The 18,622-nt window shown below is 35.6% G+C and overlaps 1 protein-coding gene across 1 annotated transcript in view; it reads right to left on the reverse strand.

Annotated features, from left to right (window-relative positions):
* Positions 1-18,622, reverse strand: part of LOC150107734 (zwei Ig domain protein zig-8-like) — a 123,576-nt gene that overhangs the window by 59,619 nt on the left and 45,335 nt on the right. The window contains exon 2 of the mRNA XM_090391504.1: positions 10,012-10,220. Coding sequence (XP_090247630.1) covers positions 10,012-10,220 — 209 coding nt within the window. The remainder of the gene's footprint in view (positions 1-10,011; positions 10,221-18,622) is intronic.

The raw sequence follows: 18,622 nt of genomic DNA on the forward strand, positions 1-18,622 counted from the left end.
AAACATATTTTATCTTCTATTTCTGCGTCGATTTCTTCAATCTCTAAAATGCGTTATGATAGGATAACGCTATTAAACATATCCTAAAACAATAGAGTGAGTTAATTTAACTATTTAGTGTGGGCCAATGGAAAATTTTAATTTCCATAGGGTATTACGGGTAAAATTCACAAACTGTTATCGGTTCTCCACCCATACTTGATTTGGAGATTTCGGAAATCTCAAAACCTTTGTTAATAGTAAAGTTTATAAACGATTTTGTTCCCATTGACAATGTCAGGAACACATAATGTTTATAAAGACCAACATTTGCACGTGTAAGTTGTTAATTTCAATTTTTCCCAAAGTTAATAAAATAATCGTGGTTGTAGCTCTGTTTCTGTTACTTTTCAACAAGTTTCGTGTGTTAAAATGTGCTTCGCTGCTTCGCTTTGAACAGAGGGTATATATATATATGTTCAAAAAGAAACCGAGCTTTTCGAAAATAGAAGGAACTATTCGCGCCACCTGTTGCATCTTTTTGTTGTCGAAAGCGGCAACCTTCGTTAGGGATGTGTCAAGTGTTTATGACATTTGTTACATTAGAAGCAGAGTTATAGTGCCAAGAGTGATAGTGTGTTTTGAAGAACTGTCGGTCGTCACGATATTCATGCCGTACGCGACAAATTCTCTCTATTAATTGCTTCAAAACTTCGAGATAAAACTCACCATTGACACTGTCAATGGTGAGTTTTATTGCCAAGTGGAACGAATTCTTTGTGGATAATGCCCTTGGAATCGTAGAAATAAATCAGCATTGTCTTTACTTTTGACCTCTCCAAGCGACTTTTTTTCGGATGCCCCCCTCTTCTGGTGGTCTCCACTCAAGACTCTGACGTTTTGTTTCGGGCTCATACACAAAACAGTACATTTCGTCACCAGTAACGATCGTTTCAAGGAAGTTTGAGTCCTTACGAGCGGTTTTAATGAGGTGCTTGCAATGTTCAATTCAATACATTTTTTGGGTGACGGATTTTGGACAACATTTTGACCAAACTTTCGGTCAAAATGTTGTGCGCAGTTGATTTTGGAATCCCCAATTCATCTTGAATCAATCTCACGGACGATTTCGGTTTTTGTTTTGATGAAATCGCGCACTTTTTGGATGTTAACTTCGCTCAGTCCGGTGTTTGGACGGCCCGACTTTTCGTCATCCTCAGGCATCCCACGACCACTTTGAAATCGCTTAAACTACTCGTAAAGTTGAGTACGGGATAAGCATTCATCACCGTATTCTTTTTGAAGCATTTGGTGCGTTTCGGTAAAACGTTTACCAAGTTTAACACAAAAGTCAATCGCAGCTTTCTGTTTGAAATTCATATTCAGACCGTTCGTCACAACACGCTGTCACTCTTCATACTATAACTCCGCTTCTAATGAAACAAATGTCATAAACAGTTGACGCAACATTAATGAAGGTTGCCGCTTTCGACAACAAAAAAGATACATCAGGTGTCGCCACTAGGTTCTTCTATTCGAAACGTTTGGTTTGTTTTGAACAAAGGATGTATATATAAATATTTAATAACTTGCTCAAGAATTACATTAAGTTATAATTATAAGTTATTCTATATCCTATTAATTTAATTACATGCTCGGGAACATCCAAACATTAAAACTCCGGGATGAAGCATGACTGTTCCTGAGCATATATTAAAGTTAATTAATTTATAATCGATTAAGTTATGCTAGGAAATATAATGGTAATTTTTATTCTTATAATGGTAAACATTTAAATTTTAATAAGAAATTAAAACAATATTAAAATTATTTTCCCTAAAATAATTAATTCGCTCTTTTTCTACAATCCATAGCAGCACATCAGTACCAATTTCCTAGTAACACAAATTAATATTCAAAAAAATAAAAAATAAAAAACAAATAATAATAACTATTTTATAGCTGTAAAAGAAGTAGCACGCATAAGGATGTGTATAATAGAAAGAAATTCAATCGATCATTTCTAACCACTACATGATTTCAAAATATGGAATTATTCATTAGATTATTTTTATAGAAGAAAATTCGTAAATAACTTTCTGTATAAAATTTAAAGGAATGGTGTTTTTTTAACAACATGATAGCAAGTAACCTAAAGATAGATTCACAGTATTGCACGGTTATATCAGTTTTATGCAAACTGCATTCAAATTGTACCCACAGAAGTAAGGAACGAATTCTACTAACAAGTCAGTTTAGTTAAAATCCATATATCCTTCTAAACGGTTTTGAAAATCCGTTTACAACGTTAAGTTAAAATTTAAATTTTTGAAAATATATGATTTTTAAGTTAAGATTTTTTCTGAAGTTGCAGTCATATCTGGTAATACTAGTGCAGTATAGATATTAAATGGATAAAAATCCTATATTTTTATATAGCCAGTAAGTGAAACTCAAGATCGATAACTACGATCTATGAGTTTCAATGCCGAAAAACTATCGGCGAAGGCAATTCGAAGCAAAGGTGGAGCAAGATCCCCCACTATTCTTGATATTCTCTCATAATGTAAAACACAGCTCCTAGGAGATGTAATACTGTCATTACATTATGAGGGGAGGTCACTACCCAGACCGGTTTCAACCTTTTTTGAAGTCTCATCAGTGAGTAGGTAGACCTGGAAAATATCAAAGTCCTTATCCTTATAAGGACTGGCTTAAAGGGGCGAAGCAAGAATGCTTTTCATCTTCCCCGTTATCTGTAGGGGACGGTGTAGGGATAAGGTGTTATTGAGCAATTGAAGCTCTGATCATGGCAGGAGGGTAACAGCAATAGCCGAACCTCAGTTAAAACTTCATTAGCTACAGCATTGCCATCCATTACCCTCCAAGGGTATTGGACAATTGACAATTGACATTTATGTCTTTAGGGGTGAAGCAAGATGCTTTTCATATTCCCCGCTATCTGTTGTGGTTGCAGTGAAGGTAAAATTTATGAGCAGAATGCTCGCCCTGATTGGGCATGGAGATTATGCATCACTAAAGGAGGCCAATATAGCTTTTGGTCTTCTGTATTTGAATATGTCCGTTGGATCGTATGCTGTAGCTTGTTGAACCAAATTGTTGGGATGTGTGGACGTCTTTAGGAAAAACTTGGTGGCTAAGGATCGTAGAAAAGAGAAGATATAGGGAATATTTGTGTCTCTGTGGAGTTGAATGTTTCTAACATACCACGGGGCATTCAAAATCATTCTCAGGCACTTGTTCTGCACTCGCTGTATTTTGATGATGTTAGCATTAGAGGTGTGGCTCCAGGCCGGAGAGGCATAGGTGATTATAGGACGAATCGTCAACTGGTATAGCTGCAATTTGATTCTGTTGCTGAGCTTGCTATTTCTATTAATTAGCGGATAGATCTGTGCTATGGCTTTAGATGCCTTTGTGCATGCAGACTTGGTGTGTTGATTGAAAGATAGCTTTTTGTCGAGAATTACACCCAGGTAATTTGTTTCTGACTGCCAGGGAATTTTAATATTGAATAGTAACAAATCTCCTACAGGAGACATTGGCTTTTTTGAGAAAAGAACGGCTGAGCTTTTCTGGGGGTTGACTTCCAATCTCCATTTAGAGAACCAACCCTCCAGCTTTAGAATGTTTTCTTGAAGCTTTCTGGTAATGAAAAGGGGTCTGAGAGATCTGGTTAGTATTGCCGTATCGTCTGCATATAGGGCCAAAATGGAAGTCATCGGATTGTGTGGGATGTCTGACATGTATACAGAGAACAGCAATGGAGCCAGCAGAGATCCCTGCGGCACTCCAGCAAGGATGTGGCGCTGGGAGGATGTAGAACCGTTGATTTTTACTTGCATTGATCTATTTTGAAGATATGAGTGGATTAAATGAACCATTTTAGGTGAGATGCCGGCTGAGATAAGCTTGTGCAGGAGTCCAAAATGCCAGATTTTGTCAAATGCTTTGGATAAGTCTAGGAAAACAGCGCCTGTGCACTGGCGCCAGTTGTAGCTGGTTGTGATGTATTCAACAATTCTGTGGATTTGCTGGGTAGTACTATGGTGTTGCCTAAAACCAAAGTGTTCTTTTGGAAGGATGTTTAGGTCATTTATTGAGGTTTGAAGTCGTGAGAGGATGACCTTCTCTGCAACCTTACCCAGATTTGAGATGAGACTGATTGGACGATAATTTTGGGGTAGGTGTGAGTCTTTGCCTGGCTTATGTATGGGAATTACGTCAGCCAGTTTCCAGGTGGAAGGAAAATAGTGAAATCTTAAAATTGCATTTATTATACTGGTCAGGTACACTACTGCCCTCCGGGGCAGAAGTTTAATCACACGATTAGTAATGCCGTCTGGTCCAGGAGCTTTTTTGTTCTTTAAATTTTTAATAATGTCATATATCTCAGCAGGTGATGTTGATGCAATATGGTCAGTGCTGGTGATAGGAAGTTTGAGTGAGTGTCTGACCTTGCTGTGAATCTTATGTATGTGGTCAAAGTCAAGGTTTCCATACGAAGGCCTGCATTGCTCTTCCAAGCTGTGCGCTATAACCTCTGCTTTGTCCACATCTGTGTGAGCAAGGCCCTGATCAGTTAATATTGGGGGAAGGGATCTGCCTTTGTTTTTGGTATTTTTCAGTAGTCCCCAGATGGAGTGATCACTAGGTGAAATGGAGGATAACTTTTCATCCCATACATAGTCTCTGTGAGCTTTCAGTGCATCTCTTACTGCCCCATTTAGTCTGTTTAGATTTGTTTTGTCTTGTGGTGCACACGTGTTACGGAATCTCTTTCGAGCTCTGTTTTTATCTCTGATTAAGTTCATGATGTCTTCAGGCAAACGATCTGGCTTGCGGGCAGATTTGTAGGAGGAAGCTACCTTTATAGCAGAATTAATTTGTTGTGTGAGATTTGTAACTGCAGTTTCTACTTCTTCTTTTGTGCGTATGTGAGGAACAGGTCCAATATGATCCTTGAGTGCGGCTGACAGTCTTTCCCATACAATGTAGGAGTGAGAAGGAGGACACAGGAATTCCTGATTTCCCAGCTGCAGCAGTATTGGATTGTGATCGGATGATAGTTCATCCATAGAAATGATACTGTACTGAAGTTTAATATCCTGCAGGATAGCTATATCCAGGATATCAGCAGTGCCGAACGTACTGAGATGAGTTGGTTCGGTGGGGCCTGCCACAACAGCGTTGCTTGATCCTAAGTAATTGAAAAGGATGCAACCATTCTTGTTTGTGGTTGAACAATTCCAGGCAGGGTGCTTGGAATTCAGATCCCCGGCAATAATGGTGGGCCCTCTGATGCCTAAGATGGCATTTAGATCAGAGTGAAGTAGAGATTTTTGGGGAGGGTTGTAAGCTGAGTAGATTTTCAGTTTGCCAGTGGAGCTGGTGACTACTTCCACTCCTGTGATCTCAAGGTTAGTGGTTGAAGGAATGCTCACAGAGTGGTGCTTTATGTAGTTTTTAATGAAGATGGCAGTGCCACCACCTCTGTAGAGTAGTCTGTCATTTCTGTATAGGTGATAGCCCCTTATTGTAGGGTTGTCTGAGGGTCTTAGATGAGTTTCGCTGATTAGAATAACATCTGGCTGATACCTAGATGTGAAGGCACGGAGTTCCAGGATTTTGTTTTTGAGGCCATTTGCGTTCCAAGCAACTATTTGAAGAGATGCTGGAATGAGTTTGTTATTATTCATTTATGAGAGCTGTGAGGATGACCTGTGTTTCACGAAGAAATCTTTTAGTGGAGGTTTCAGTAGGGTTTGATAGGCTAAAATTTTGTAGCATGTTTGCTAGTGAGGCCGTGATAATAGCTGTTAGGTTTTTAGGTGCTCTTGGTTGATTTTGTTCTGGAATTGGCCTAGTTGTACGGGTCACATCGGCATAACTTCTTGTTTGCTTTTGGTTGGAGGTCTCCGACTGTGGTCGATGAGTCTCCGGTTTTGATGTCTGGGCCGCTGGTGTTCTTGTACTGTAGGAGGAGGGCTGATTGATTGCCTCCATCCGTCTGTTCTTTGGGTGTTGAGTACATCCTTTGTAGTTCGCCGGATGAGGGCCACTGCAGTTGGCACATTTGGCCGAGGTGGTCCTTGGCTTAGTGCAGGTATTGGTTGGGTGGCTGTCTCCACATTTTAAACATCTATATTCTGCTCGGCATAGATTCTGGGCATGGCCAAACTTTTGGCACCTGTGGCACTGCCCAGAAGATGATCTTTTACGGAGTGGTTCCGGTGTGACGATGAGACCACAGACTGTTTTTAAGTTGTAGATATCCTTATATATTTTGTGAATCTCAACAAGGACTAATGGCATGGGAGTTTTGTCTGCTTTGTACATTCTGCTCACTTTGACTGGTGGCAGATCCTGAGAATTTAGGTCAGCAGCGATTTCTGCTGTGTCAATGTCTTCACAGACACCACGAAGGACTACTTTTAAATTTTTTTCTGAACTGAGCGCAAAGGTATGATACTGGATGCCTCTGTTGTCCAGTTCCTTGGTCAACCTTCTGTAGTCTGTCACTGTTGCTGGCTGAATCTTTATGCCTTCATCCATGTTTTTGGCCTTAATGAAGCCAATATGCAGATTGGACATTGTGGATCGTAAAGCTGCCCACTTTTGTTTTTCTCTAAGGATGACCGGAGGCACCTTTTCTTTGGGAGAGGTAGCGGCGTCCGAACCCTGAGAATCCTGCTCCATTGCAGTATTGTCATTGTGCGGTTCTTCTGTTGTTCTTCGCTTTTTGCGAGCACGCACTTCTACAAAGTCTGAAGGTGTAGAAGGCATCGACTCTAAATGATCTTCAGCGACGACTTTGTGAGCACGCACTTCTGCAAAGTCTGAAGGAGTAGAAGGCATCGACTCTAAATGATCTTCAGCGACAGCGTCTGAGACACATTCGGGGGGAAACGTGTCATACAGTTTAACCTTTCCCGGCCAGTTATCACTCAGTAGCTTTCCCAGTCTGAGGAATTCCCTGTAGACTTCTTCGAATTGGGTCTCATTTAGAAGTTTTGTCATTTCAAGAAATAAAAATGTGTTGAGACACAGACGGAGAAAGAGTAGAGGTCCCTCAGGTGCCCCGAGCAGGCAAAGACAATCCTGTGAACTTTTGAGGGTCCACTAGCAGATCCCGTAGACACTCTTAGGTGTCTACCAGCAATAAAATGTTACTCTATTATATATATCCCGTAGATCAAATCGATCTACCAGCAACGGTAGCAAATATTTCACCTTAAAAAAACCTTAGAAATGAAGAACACTTACCTCTGTATATATCATTTATCATTCAAAACTATCGCCACTAATTAACAACACAATGACTCAGCTGACTCTTTAATTTCATCATCAATAATACACTACACAAAACACTAACACACGGGCCGCCATTTTTTCTCCCACCCCAACACAAGCTTAATACACAAATTTTCAGGGTATTGGATTCTCTCCCCAAGAACTTACATACCTTTAGTATACGAATGCCATAAAGGTGTGCTTGTATTTTATAATTAAAATAAAAAGCCAAAAGGCTAGTTTTCTGGCAATTGAATAAATATTAAATGGATAAAAATCCTATATTGTTATATAGCCAGTAAGTGGCTATATAACAATATAGGATTTTTATCCATTTAATATCTATTCAATTGCCAGAAAACTAGCCTTTTGGCTTTTCATTTTAATTACTAGTGCAGTATATTACATCAGTGATAGCGCCTAAATCGCAACACACACACACACACACACACACACACACACACACACACACACACACACACACACACACACACACACACACACACACACACACACACACACACACACACACACACACACACACACACATCGCAAGGATTTTACAACCAGATCAACTGTGTGCGTGATGTGGGTTGTTAGAGAAGCAGAGGCACTTTACTCTGCAGCAGAGATAGGCATTTATATTCGACATTAGCACAAAAAATACATATCACAGATATTATTTGGCATTAACAGTGCTCAATTCCGAATTACTCTCCCTAATTCTGTTACCAAATTTTTTTTTGTCTCCACCTCCCTAAATTGTGAATTCATTTAGGGCGACCCTTGCCTTTTATATGCAGTACATAATCGTCTTTTCTTTCATTATTATTATTATTATTATTATTATTATTATTATTATTACTATTATTATTATTATTATTATTATTATTATTATTATTATCATAACTTTTAAATGTCTCTATGAAAACTATTCCTTCGTATTGACTGCGGCGTATTGTGAGAAAGATTTGTTGGAATTGCAATCGGTGATGAAGATTAATTTTTTTTTTTTTTTTTTTTTTGGCGAAAATGCATACGCCAGGCAAACAGCGATATTACAATCTTTTATGACTATCCACCCATCTTATAAATGACTTTTCCAAGTATTTTCTTCACCGTTCTTTCGGATATAATAGTCTCCCTCCTGTGATGTGTTGCGCATTATGAAATCGGAGGCTGAATTCCACGAAGGCGAATACAAAGAAAGGAGAATGGAACGCAGACATCTCTATAGCCTACGCCCATAACAACGTGCATATTATGGGCGAATAAACTTAACTTCGATTGAAGAGTTATCACTTGAGTTTTCCTCACTAAAATTTGTAGTTGCGTTACAAAAGTGGGTGGAGCATACAATGGATTTTTCAACCTCCCCAACTTCTTCCTCCTCGCCCTTTTTTTAATAGCTCGTTCGGCGGAGATTCGTAATGATATTAAAAACAGAAATTATGTTCTGTTTCATTTCTTTATTTTTAATGAGAAGACAATTCGATAAGTTCTTCAGACTGGCCACTTTCTATGTAAGATCTTTTTTTTAGCATAATGCATAATTCCATATGAGACTTAAACTCAGTTCCTAACGGAGATCAACTTTATGAATTTTTCCTGCATCTATTTTTTTTTTAAAAAAAAAAACTAAAAACGTTTCTTCTACAAACACACTGTTTTAAATAACGCAAGATGTTTTGAATATTTTAATATTTTATCAATAATAAGATCTGCATTCTATGGGTACTTTCTTTTCCTCTTTATTTTTTCATAATTAATTATCCGATTATATTATACATTCCGAATATATTTAGCGGCCGAGTGCATTTCAGTATTTTTTAAAATCTGTTTTCCTAATTAACTTAACTGAAACCAATGGAATCTTAGCGTTAAAGAGTTATTTAATTGCATAGCTTATTATTAAAACCTGAAAATTAATGCATATTTTCTGAAAGGCCTAACAAGGATTACAAATAAATTGAAAATAGGCTTCTTTACTTTTAGTTTAGAAATGATAGTACTAAAGTTCGAATAAAAAAAATAAAATATATGATCTATCGAGAAAATGATTATAAGTAGAGAGAAGTATTTAACATGTATGTCATAAAAACTTCCCGATAAATAAATATTAATAAATATAATCTCGTCCCTTTAGAAGGCTTTTGATATGACCTCATCTGAACGATTGTACCTAGATTGTGGTTTCCGAGGTAATGGAGATACAATGGAGAAGATGGAATAGAGGATGTTAAAGATGTGGAAGGTAGATTACCTTCCACATCTGGGAGGAGAGATTGAGAATTTGTGGACGGCAGACTCTAGCAGACAGGAGGAAGAGGTGTGATATGATAGAGTTACACAAACGTTTGCGAAAGTCATCAGGATACCTGCAGGTGGAGTTTTTCATTTTATGAAAGGTGAAGAGAGAGGACGAGATGGCATCTATGGAAGTTGAGAATGAATGTCGTGAAGAAAGGGTGGCGAGAGCTAGATTTTCGTCTCATAGAGTGGTACATTAATGGAATGGCTAGCCTTTGGGGGATAGTAACTGATAGCGTGATAGAATTGAAGATCAATTGAAGAGACTATGTGTGACATGTGGGGGTGAGTGATATGTGTCTTCCTCGATGAATCTCGGACTACCGCGAGGTCTTTTGTAACAACAACAATAATAATAATAATAATAATAACTGATAATTCCTTTCATTTTAACTAAATAATACTTACTGTCTTGTCACCCAAGTTATGAACTATACAGTGAAGATAAACAGTGCGACCTAATTGGGATGTAACATTCTTAGGGACGCCTGGGTCAAAAGAAGGCGGCTGGAAGTACCGAAATGTAGATAATCCTCTAAAAAATGATTTATGCCTGTCAGCTGGAGTTCTTAAGCAATCTGATAGAAAACGACATTTTTCTTCTGTTGTTTGACTGCCTGTAATCACAAATACATTTTATATATGAATATTCGATTTGAACTGTGAAGGAATTCTAAATTAAGCTGTTTAATTTAATTTCTAATTAAAGTTTGATACTGTAATTTTGTTAATCTCTGGGTTAATGTCAGCAAAGTAAAATGACAATACATTGTTATTTACAATTTCAGTATCAACACAATTTTCTTGACCAATGCATATGTTTGGCAATAAAAATAATTAAAAATTCCCACAAAATTTAGAAAGATATAAAATGCATAATCTCCTACATCAGAGTATTCAGATTTTCTAAATCAAGAATCCATTCTAGAGGTTCAAAACTAGTGAAGTTGACAAACACATTGGATTGATTTAAACACTTTTCTTAAGGAAATTAAAACGCCAATCGTGTAGAATTAGATGTCAAAATTTTAATTAAAATAAGACATTTCTTTAACACTGACCCTGTATCCGTTTAGGCGTTTTTGTAGTTTGATGTTATTAGAGAAACGTAAGTTGCAGAAATTGCAATGAAAAGCGAAACTAATACATTATTCAAGTGAGATAAATGTTCTGTTTAATTGCTTTGCAACTGGGTATAACGTTATCGAAAATATTCCCTGACGTAGTTCTACTACTACAAGAAAAGCAAGTGTCCCTAATTTTATTCTCAGGTAATTTTTTTAAGTTTATTGAAGAGAGTACACCAGTCATGCTTTATAAAATTCCTCAGTTCAGGAATCAGCTTAATTGGCTTAATGGCTTTAATTTCTGAACAAGATTGGAAGTGTTTTAGAGGACATCGTCTCATGTTAGATGATGATGAAGAGAAGGGATTTGTGAATAAGTGACTTTATCTAGAAACGGCTCAGTATACGTTCTAATAACACTATATGAACATCAGCAGCTGTATGTACACTACAGATCGATTAGACTTGGAATCAATTATTTAAAAAAAATTAAGAGGAACTGAATTTCTTCAGACTTACGTATATTATTCACACACGATAATATTATCTGATATCAGCAACCCTTATTTAGAGAGTTCTTTCTCTTACGTTCGAGATTATATTAATACATTTCGATTGTAACATATTAACATATTAATATGTTACGATCGAATTAATATTAATATTCTATTTAGCCTTCTCACTACACATCACCTTACAATATGATTTTGTTAAATATGTTTTAATATTTTCTCTTCAGTATATTAAACTGTTAAATAACATTGAGAATCTATGTAGTCAGCGGAGTACACACAACTTCTAAAAAAAATTCTTTATAGACGGGATCACAGATTAACAGAAGGGTTAATACACATTACCATCTGATAACGCTCTTTTCTGCGCCTATAATATGAATTTATAAACAATTCAAAGCGTTTAGAATATATATACATTCTATTTAAGCATCTTAAAATGAAATTTTATTTTGGTACTATAGTAAGATATGTTAATACATTCTGTTTTGTTCCAACTTTCTCTTTTTGGGAATTAGAATTATTCCGAGTCTCAACAATTCGATAATCGAATCTTTTCATTACTCGACTGACGTTAATTAATAATATTTAACAGACTTTTAATGATGAGAAGAATTGTATTCAAAATCTCTTACAAAAATAAGCTAAGCTTAGTTTTCTGTATTATTAAGAATATATTAGAAGGAATGACTATGAAGCTAAACAGCACATTTTGCAGCTATCATATCTATCGTTTATTATCAACACTTAATCTGTTTTATTTCCAGAAATGCACTGGAAATATTTGACAGTGTCTAGAAGGGATACTGCTTGATATATACGAGCAAAACTACTAAAAGTATATTTAGAATCATAGTTAGCAATAGATTTTGAGTCCGTTCAGATATGATTACTTAAAAGTCTTGAGAGAGAGAGAGAGAGAGAGAGAGAGAGAGAGAGAGAGAGAGAGAGAGAGAAGGTTAAAACTGCCTACAAATGCCTTAAAGAGCTGATGGATGTTTGCAAAGGAAACAAAAAAACTTATACTAACATATTGTATGATTTCACTTTCTGGAATCCTGCCAAAATACGACACAAAAGGAAATCAGATGTCTGGAATCACGTCTAGAAAGTGCAGACATATCGTTACCGAAAAATAAAACCGAGTTAAAAAATTGTTTTATGCTTAATAAAACGTTAACTGTATAGTTTTGGGACGGCTATGAAAACTGCTAATTAAATAGATAGTTCTTCTCAGTCTATAGACATTTACAGGAGATTTTACCTCCACATCAGTATGGGTTAAAGTTTCATTTTCGCATTATTAAGTGGTCTCTTAAAGAAGAAAATAAGCTGTTCCCTCTTTCTGAGAAAGAGAGAAAAATAGCTCATTTGGGAACATCTTTTAAAATACTTTCATAATAGGCTAATGTGTTACGATGATGAATAAAATCAAGTGCATTATTTTTTTGTTTTTCTTTTCGCTAGCTATAAGGGAATACTTAAATGTAAAACATTGTTCGTCTTAAATGAAGAGAAAAGATGCGTTTAATAATAAAAAATGAAAAAGAACAAAAAACAGCTAGTGCTAAATGATAACATGTGCATTATGGTTGAGATATTCAACAGGAATACGGTAAGAGTATCTCTTTCGTTTATTATCGCAATTGTAATTGCTCTGTTTTATCGGATTAAAATATCATGTAGTCGAAATAAGAACTTTTCTACGAAAATGAGCTATCCTGTCTGATAAAGAAATGGCAGTCTTTTGTTTTTGTTTTTTTTTAACTGCGGGAAAACAGCAAACTGGCCGGAAAATACAAAATGAACACACATAATATACTGGGCTCATCACCACAAGTTGCTCAGACTGTAATTAAAACAAACCAATTTCTTTTTTCCTTCCCCACGAGGCCTAGCATCAATAAATAACCTTAGTGCTTTTTTAATTAATATAGAAGAGTTCCTACAGGAACTTTTAATTCCCTCTGAAATGTGGAATGCTTGGGTGACTTTAGAAATTAATGACGTCTGCCGAATATCTAATGGCGGCTTCGATATTCCTAACAGAATATATAGCTATATAGATCTCAGTATCTCAGCTTTCAACAGTTTCAAAAACTGTTCGTTGATGCAAACCCAATATTTTTGAGTACTTAGTGGATTCAGGTTCAGTGGATAGCCATGCACTCATTTCTCTACAATCTCCAATACATGAACATCTCAGCTGATGACTGAAGTTTTAAATAAACTGGGAAGAAAAATAGGCTATTGTTTTCGTTCTAAAGTCCTATTAATTTAAACGTTTTTGCTTGATGATTGCTACTTAAAAAACTCCAGATTATTCGATCTCCACTTTTAAATCACCAGAGATGAAATGGTGATATTTAACTCGGATAAAATTTTAAGTCTCTAAAATACTCCAACAATGAGGAACACCCTTCTCTATCCATCCCTTAAAGCACATATGAAAAGTATATATATATATATATATATATATATATATATATACGAAGTCAAATCATTCGAACTATGTATTGAAGATTACCGGAGAACGTTTTCATCTTCAGAATTCACGAGAAAAGTAAACGTTGAAAGACGTGAAAAGACTTCAGCATATCTAGGGAGAGACGTCGACAAGTCCACTGACTGAGACTTGCAGGTTGGCGGTAATCTGGAAGGCAGAGAAAACAGCATTTAACAAGGACTTCAAAAAATCTGGAAAAGAAAACTTGCGGCAAACGTTATGAGCAACTGTCAGATTCGAGCACAATCCCACTGATAAAGTTAATCATTTTTCTTCTTCTCTCTTATTATTCTTTTGATCGCAATACTAAAAACAAACATAAATCCTTATTTTCACGTAATGAAGCACAACAACAATTTCTGGATTGAAAAAAAAAATCCTCTGTATTGTAAAAATAATTTAGATTATTTTATTAACTGAACTAAAGGGTTATTCTTTTTAAGTATATTTTAGCTTTCGTATTCTGATTTAAGCGGGGTTGGTTATTGCTTAGAATTTTAGCTCGAGCAGCCAAGATGACTCTAACAAGCCAGAAAATGCTCGTTGAAATCAATCAGATGATTCAACCTATTTTTTTATGAATTACAAATACTGAAGTTCAATGAAATTCATCGGCTTGAGAAGGTATGACAAAATAATTTTGTCGTTTTACGTTTATTGTAACGAAAAACATTCTCGAAATGGAGATATAGTGTGTACATTTTATTACAGCGTGTACACTACCCCCCCCTCGCTAATGGCAGCAGAAACTCAGTAAAGTTACGATTATAGATGGGAAAGTTGACTTGCTGTTCAGTACTTCGTTCGTTCCACAATCAAATTTAAAGCAAAAATAGTTGCATATTTTTGCTTTAAAAAGCACAGCAATTGGTTTCAAGTAATGTTATGTTCCGTTTAAAAAGATTGTTTGGTTTATTTTTATTGTTAAATAAGTAATCATCATATACTGTTTAAAGACACTCCAATGACTAGGTTATAAAGAAAGATAATTTTTAAAGGTGTTTTATAAAAGCTGAACACTTCAAATTTTGGAGTTCCCAGCATAAAAGTGACTTGCACCATTGTTTGCTGCCTTTAACTGGTAATTTTACCTGTCGATGTGCAAGCATAAGAATGGATGAGAAGAATAACGTACACGCAGATTGTCAAATCCTTGCATAGCAGCAGTAAAAGTAAAGAGCAGTAGGGAGAGACAAGCAGAGCAGTTTCATGAGTGCCAGCAACATTATCGATATATCACGTAGTTATTGATTTAAGTAGATGCGTGGTGTTCTGTGTTCATTTCACTGAAGGGGAGGGGTTGATGACAGCGACAAATTTTCATTCATATCCGGGTAATTCAAAAGAGGTCAGTGTTTCTTGTTAACAAGGAGACGATGGAAATTTTAAAAACATCGAAATTCAACATTCGGTAGAGTTATCCAATTTTTGGACAACTTTGGTTAAAGCAGCACGTGTTCCCAAACCCCTCAAAGTTCATAGATGAATCAACATGCATTGAATCCGATTTTGTTGCAGCTTATATTATTTAAAGTTTCCATATTCTAACTTGTAAGACTCTTTAGTTATTCATAAATCTTTTGAAATACATAGCAGAAAAACATTTCATGAATTTTCAATATTTAAATAAAGAAGGCTCATTCGGCTTCTTTCCAAAGATTATCTGATGATTGCAATAGTAGTGAATGAGAAACAGAATGAAGTTCAAATACGTTAATAAAATAAATGCTACAAGGATATAACGTCGATCCGATGCATGATCCTAGAAATTGTGTCATACAACTTCCAGGAAGTGTGTGATGCTGTGTTCAGTGATTTTTAACTAGCCCCCTCCCCCTCTTCCTAAAAAAAAGTAAAGAACTGCTAATTGGGAGAACCTTGATGAACCCACTTATCTACTGGCGAGGCAGCAAAGTATTTCAAATTTTTTAATGGCATTTCAAGTATTTAAAATTAATACCTTACCGTTGTCTAAATATTTAAAAGCCTACTCCACTGTTGTGAAATTCTGATAAACAATTTGATAACGTGAAATGATATATTTATGTTTCCTCTAAGATTTTATGAGTTTTGAGTGTTTATCAATCGCAAGCAAACTATTAGGGCTACATGTTCTATTCTTTCATTGATGTTGGGTTAGGTTTCAAAGTCTGCGGTTTTACACTACCAAAGGCGAACGGATATTCAAAGAACACAAATAGGTTCGGCTATGTAACCCTGAAACAAAATCAGCAAAGGAAAAAAAAAACTCTAGCTTAGGTTATCCTGGTTTTTATAGATTTGGCTACGTTCTATTTTGGCTATTTGTCTTTCTAATATCATGCAGAAGCATGTAAAACACTCCTGTTTGTCTAGCGAACAGCATTGTAATCACACCAATGCCAGCAATAGTATGTCGCTTTCAATAGTGCCATAATTACTACGACCTTTTTGCCATAGTAGAATGAATCAATTGACACCTGAGCACAAGAAAAAATTATATGAGGTTCCAGCAATAACGTACGTGAAGTTTTATTATTACACATGTATTATTGAGACTGTAAAATGTACATCATTTGCTTTTGTTATCCAAACACCACGTAGCTCACTTCAGTCAGTTTGTGCGTGATAGACGATTGGATACTACCGGCGAAGACCTGCGTGCAGTGAATTTGACCCACAATTCTTCAAAACCAGTTGATGGAATATCACACAGAGGCCATAGAAACGTTGAATTGGAACTAGCCGAACTGACATGGTACCAGAAAGCTAGATAAGAGCGAATGCAAATAGAATGCCAGGACAAAGCTAATATACACTTTATGCTCAGGTAGTACATGAGCTGCCACTTGATGTATGAGTTGCACCTTACAAAATCATAAAAGAAAATTTTGATCAAAGATAACAATGACAACATATTCTTTGGAGGTGTGAAAAATTGATCTCTAGGGTAATTGTTATTCTCGCATGGGGATGCTAACATATTTTTAGCCAGTACAATGAATCAGACCATAACGTTATTGAGGATATCACTATCGGATATCCTTAATAACACTGCAGTGACTGTCATGATACACTAATAAGGTCCTTTGCCATATTTCTAAGAACAAGATATTATACTCTTTTCATATTTTATAAAATTGCATTACAATACAATATAGAAACATACAACACAATACAATCAAGTACAATAATAATAAAGTAATAAGTAATACTGTAACATGCATATGATGCTAATATAGTGGTAAATTAATACTGCAACATTTATCAGTGAATATTTTATTTATATAATATCATCTCTGGATCTATTAACCATTTTTGAGTTTAAAATTCTCAGATGCAAGTGAACTCGAGAATATTTTCACAAGGTTTAAAAAGGAATTTATAATATTTGTCAGAGAGAATAATAGAACTTATATTTTCTTTAAAATCAAAATCACTGTTTTCTAAACTATAAAAAAATTATCATGCCATAGGTATAGCTAATATTTTTAAATATTCCATATCAGTTATTTATAATTGTTTTGCTTATGTTGCAATTAATTTATTAAAATCAACATTCAGAAATTTGAACTGTATTTACACGTAATCACTTACTTTACATTTATAATATTATGTGAATATCTACTCGTATATATAAATTGAGTTATCAGACTGATATGTTTTGTCCAGGAAGTCTGCAAAGTGAGTTTAAGTTATTATTAGAATTTATTCTATTAGAATATAAAAACAATAATTTTCATCATAATTTATCTAAATCTTAATATAAAACTATTTAATCTTTATTTAATCCAGAATTTATTCATACACCACACAGAAAATTTATATAAATTTTCCGTGTGGTGGCCGGGATAGGAATAGCTCCACTGTAGTCCATGCATGTTAAGAGGCGACTAAAATGGGTACACATTGAGGGTAATGGATGCCAATTCTGTAGCCAATGAAGTTTTAACTGAGGCTCGGCTATTGCTGTTACCCTACTGCCATGATCAGAGCTTATAATTCTATATTATTCCATCCATACATTTTCTTCTACAGATAACGGGGAATATGAAAAGCATTCTTGCTTCACCCATCTAGCCAAAATAATAATAATTTCTTATAAAATTATTGTCTGCTCTTTAAAACCTCTTATGCTTGCAAACAGGTTTTATGTATTCGTCAATTAAATGATTCACTTTATTGCAGTCACACACGCACAAAAAGAGAAGTTTAACTGAAATGAGTGAATGTGTCTGTAGGTGTTGCATTCCCTTTTACAGTTCTTTTTAAACTGAAGAGCTAGCATCTGAGCAGCCAGTGTGTTGAAAAATCAAAGTTATAATTCATTGCTGTATAAAAGATGTCACGTTCTTGTGAGCAATGTGTGATATCTAACAATGTCAATTGTCCTTCGTTCAATTTTTCCATTTGGAGTAAAATAGTACTGGAAATGGTGGAGAATACTGAAGTGTCAGATCTAGAGATTTATAGTTATTTATCCAATGAGAATAATAACGTGCTAGTTAGCAATATTTTCACTCATGCGGCATAGACACTAGCAAATCAGGATTTTCGTAATTGAAGGGAAGACGATGTGATGATTTATGATTGCAGAATCGTGAGGCGGCTAGTCTTATCTTTAAATAAATAAATATTACTGGCGTAAGTTGCATGGATTTTCTGGGTGAGTTTGCTTGGTTCCGGGATAAAAAAAACCTCATCCCAGATGAAACTAGCTAGCTCACCTTCAATGAAAAGCCTCAGTGAAATTAATTCTTACAGGAAGAAATGTAATAATAAATAGAATGAAATTAATTAAAGCTTTGAAAATTAATATACTAATGATTCTATATTCCGTTAACTTTCGGCAAGTAAGTGATCCACTTTTGAAGGAGCAACTCCTCCCCACCCTCTAACGGACCGCAACAAAGAGAAATAATTGGTGATCCCTTAGACTCAGCGGAAACTCGAGA

The sequence above is a fragment of the Typopeltis vanoorti genome, chromosome 4 (genome assembly GCF_054136105.1).
Source record: "Typopeltis vanoorti isolate ZY-2024b chromosome 4, IOZ_Tvanoo_1.0, whole genome shotgun sequence".
In the NCBI taxonomy this organism is placed as follows: Eukaryota; Metazoa; Arthropoda; class Arachnida; order Uropygi; family Thelyphonidae; genus Typopeltis; species Typopeltis vanoorti.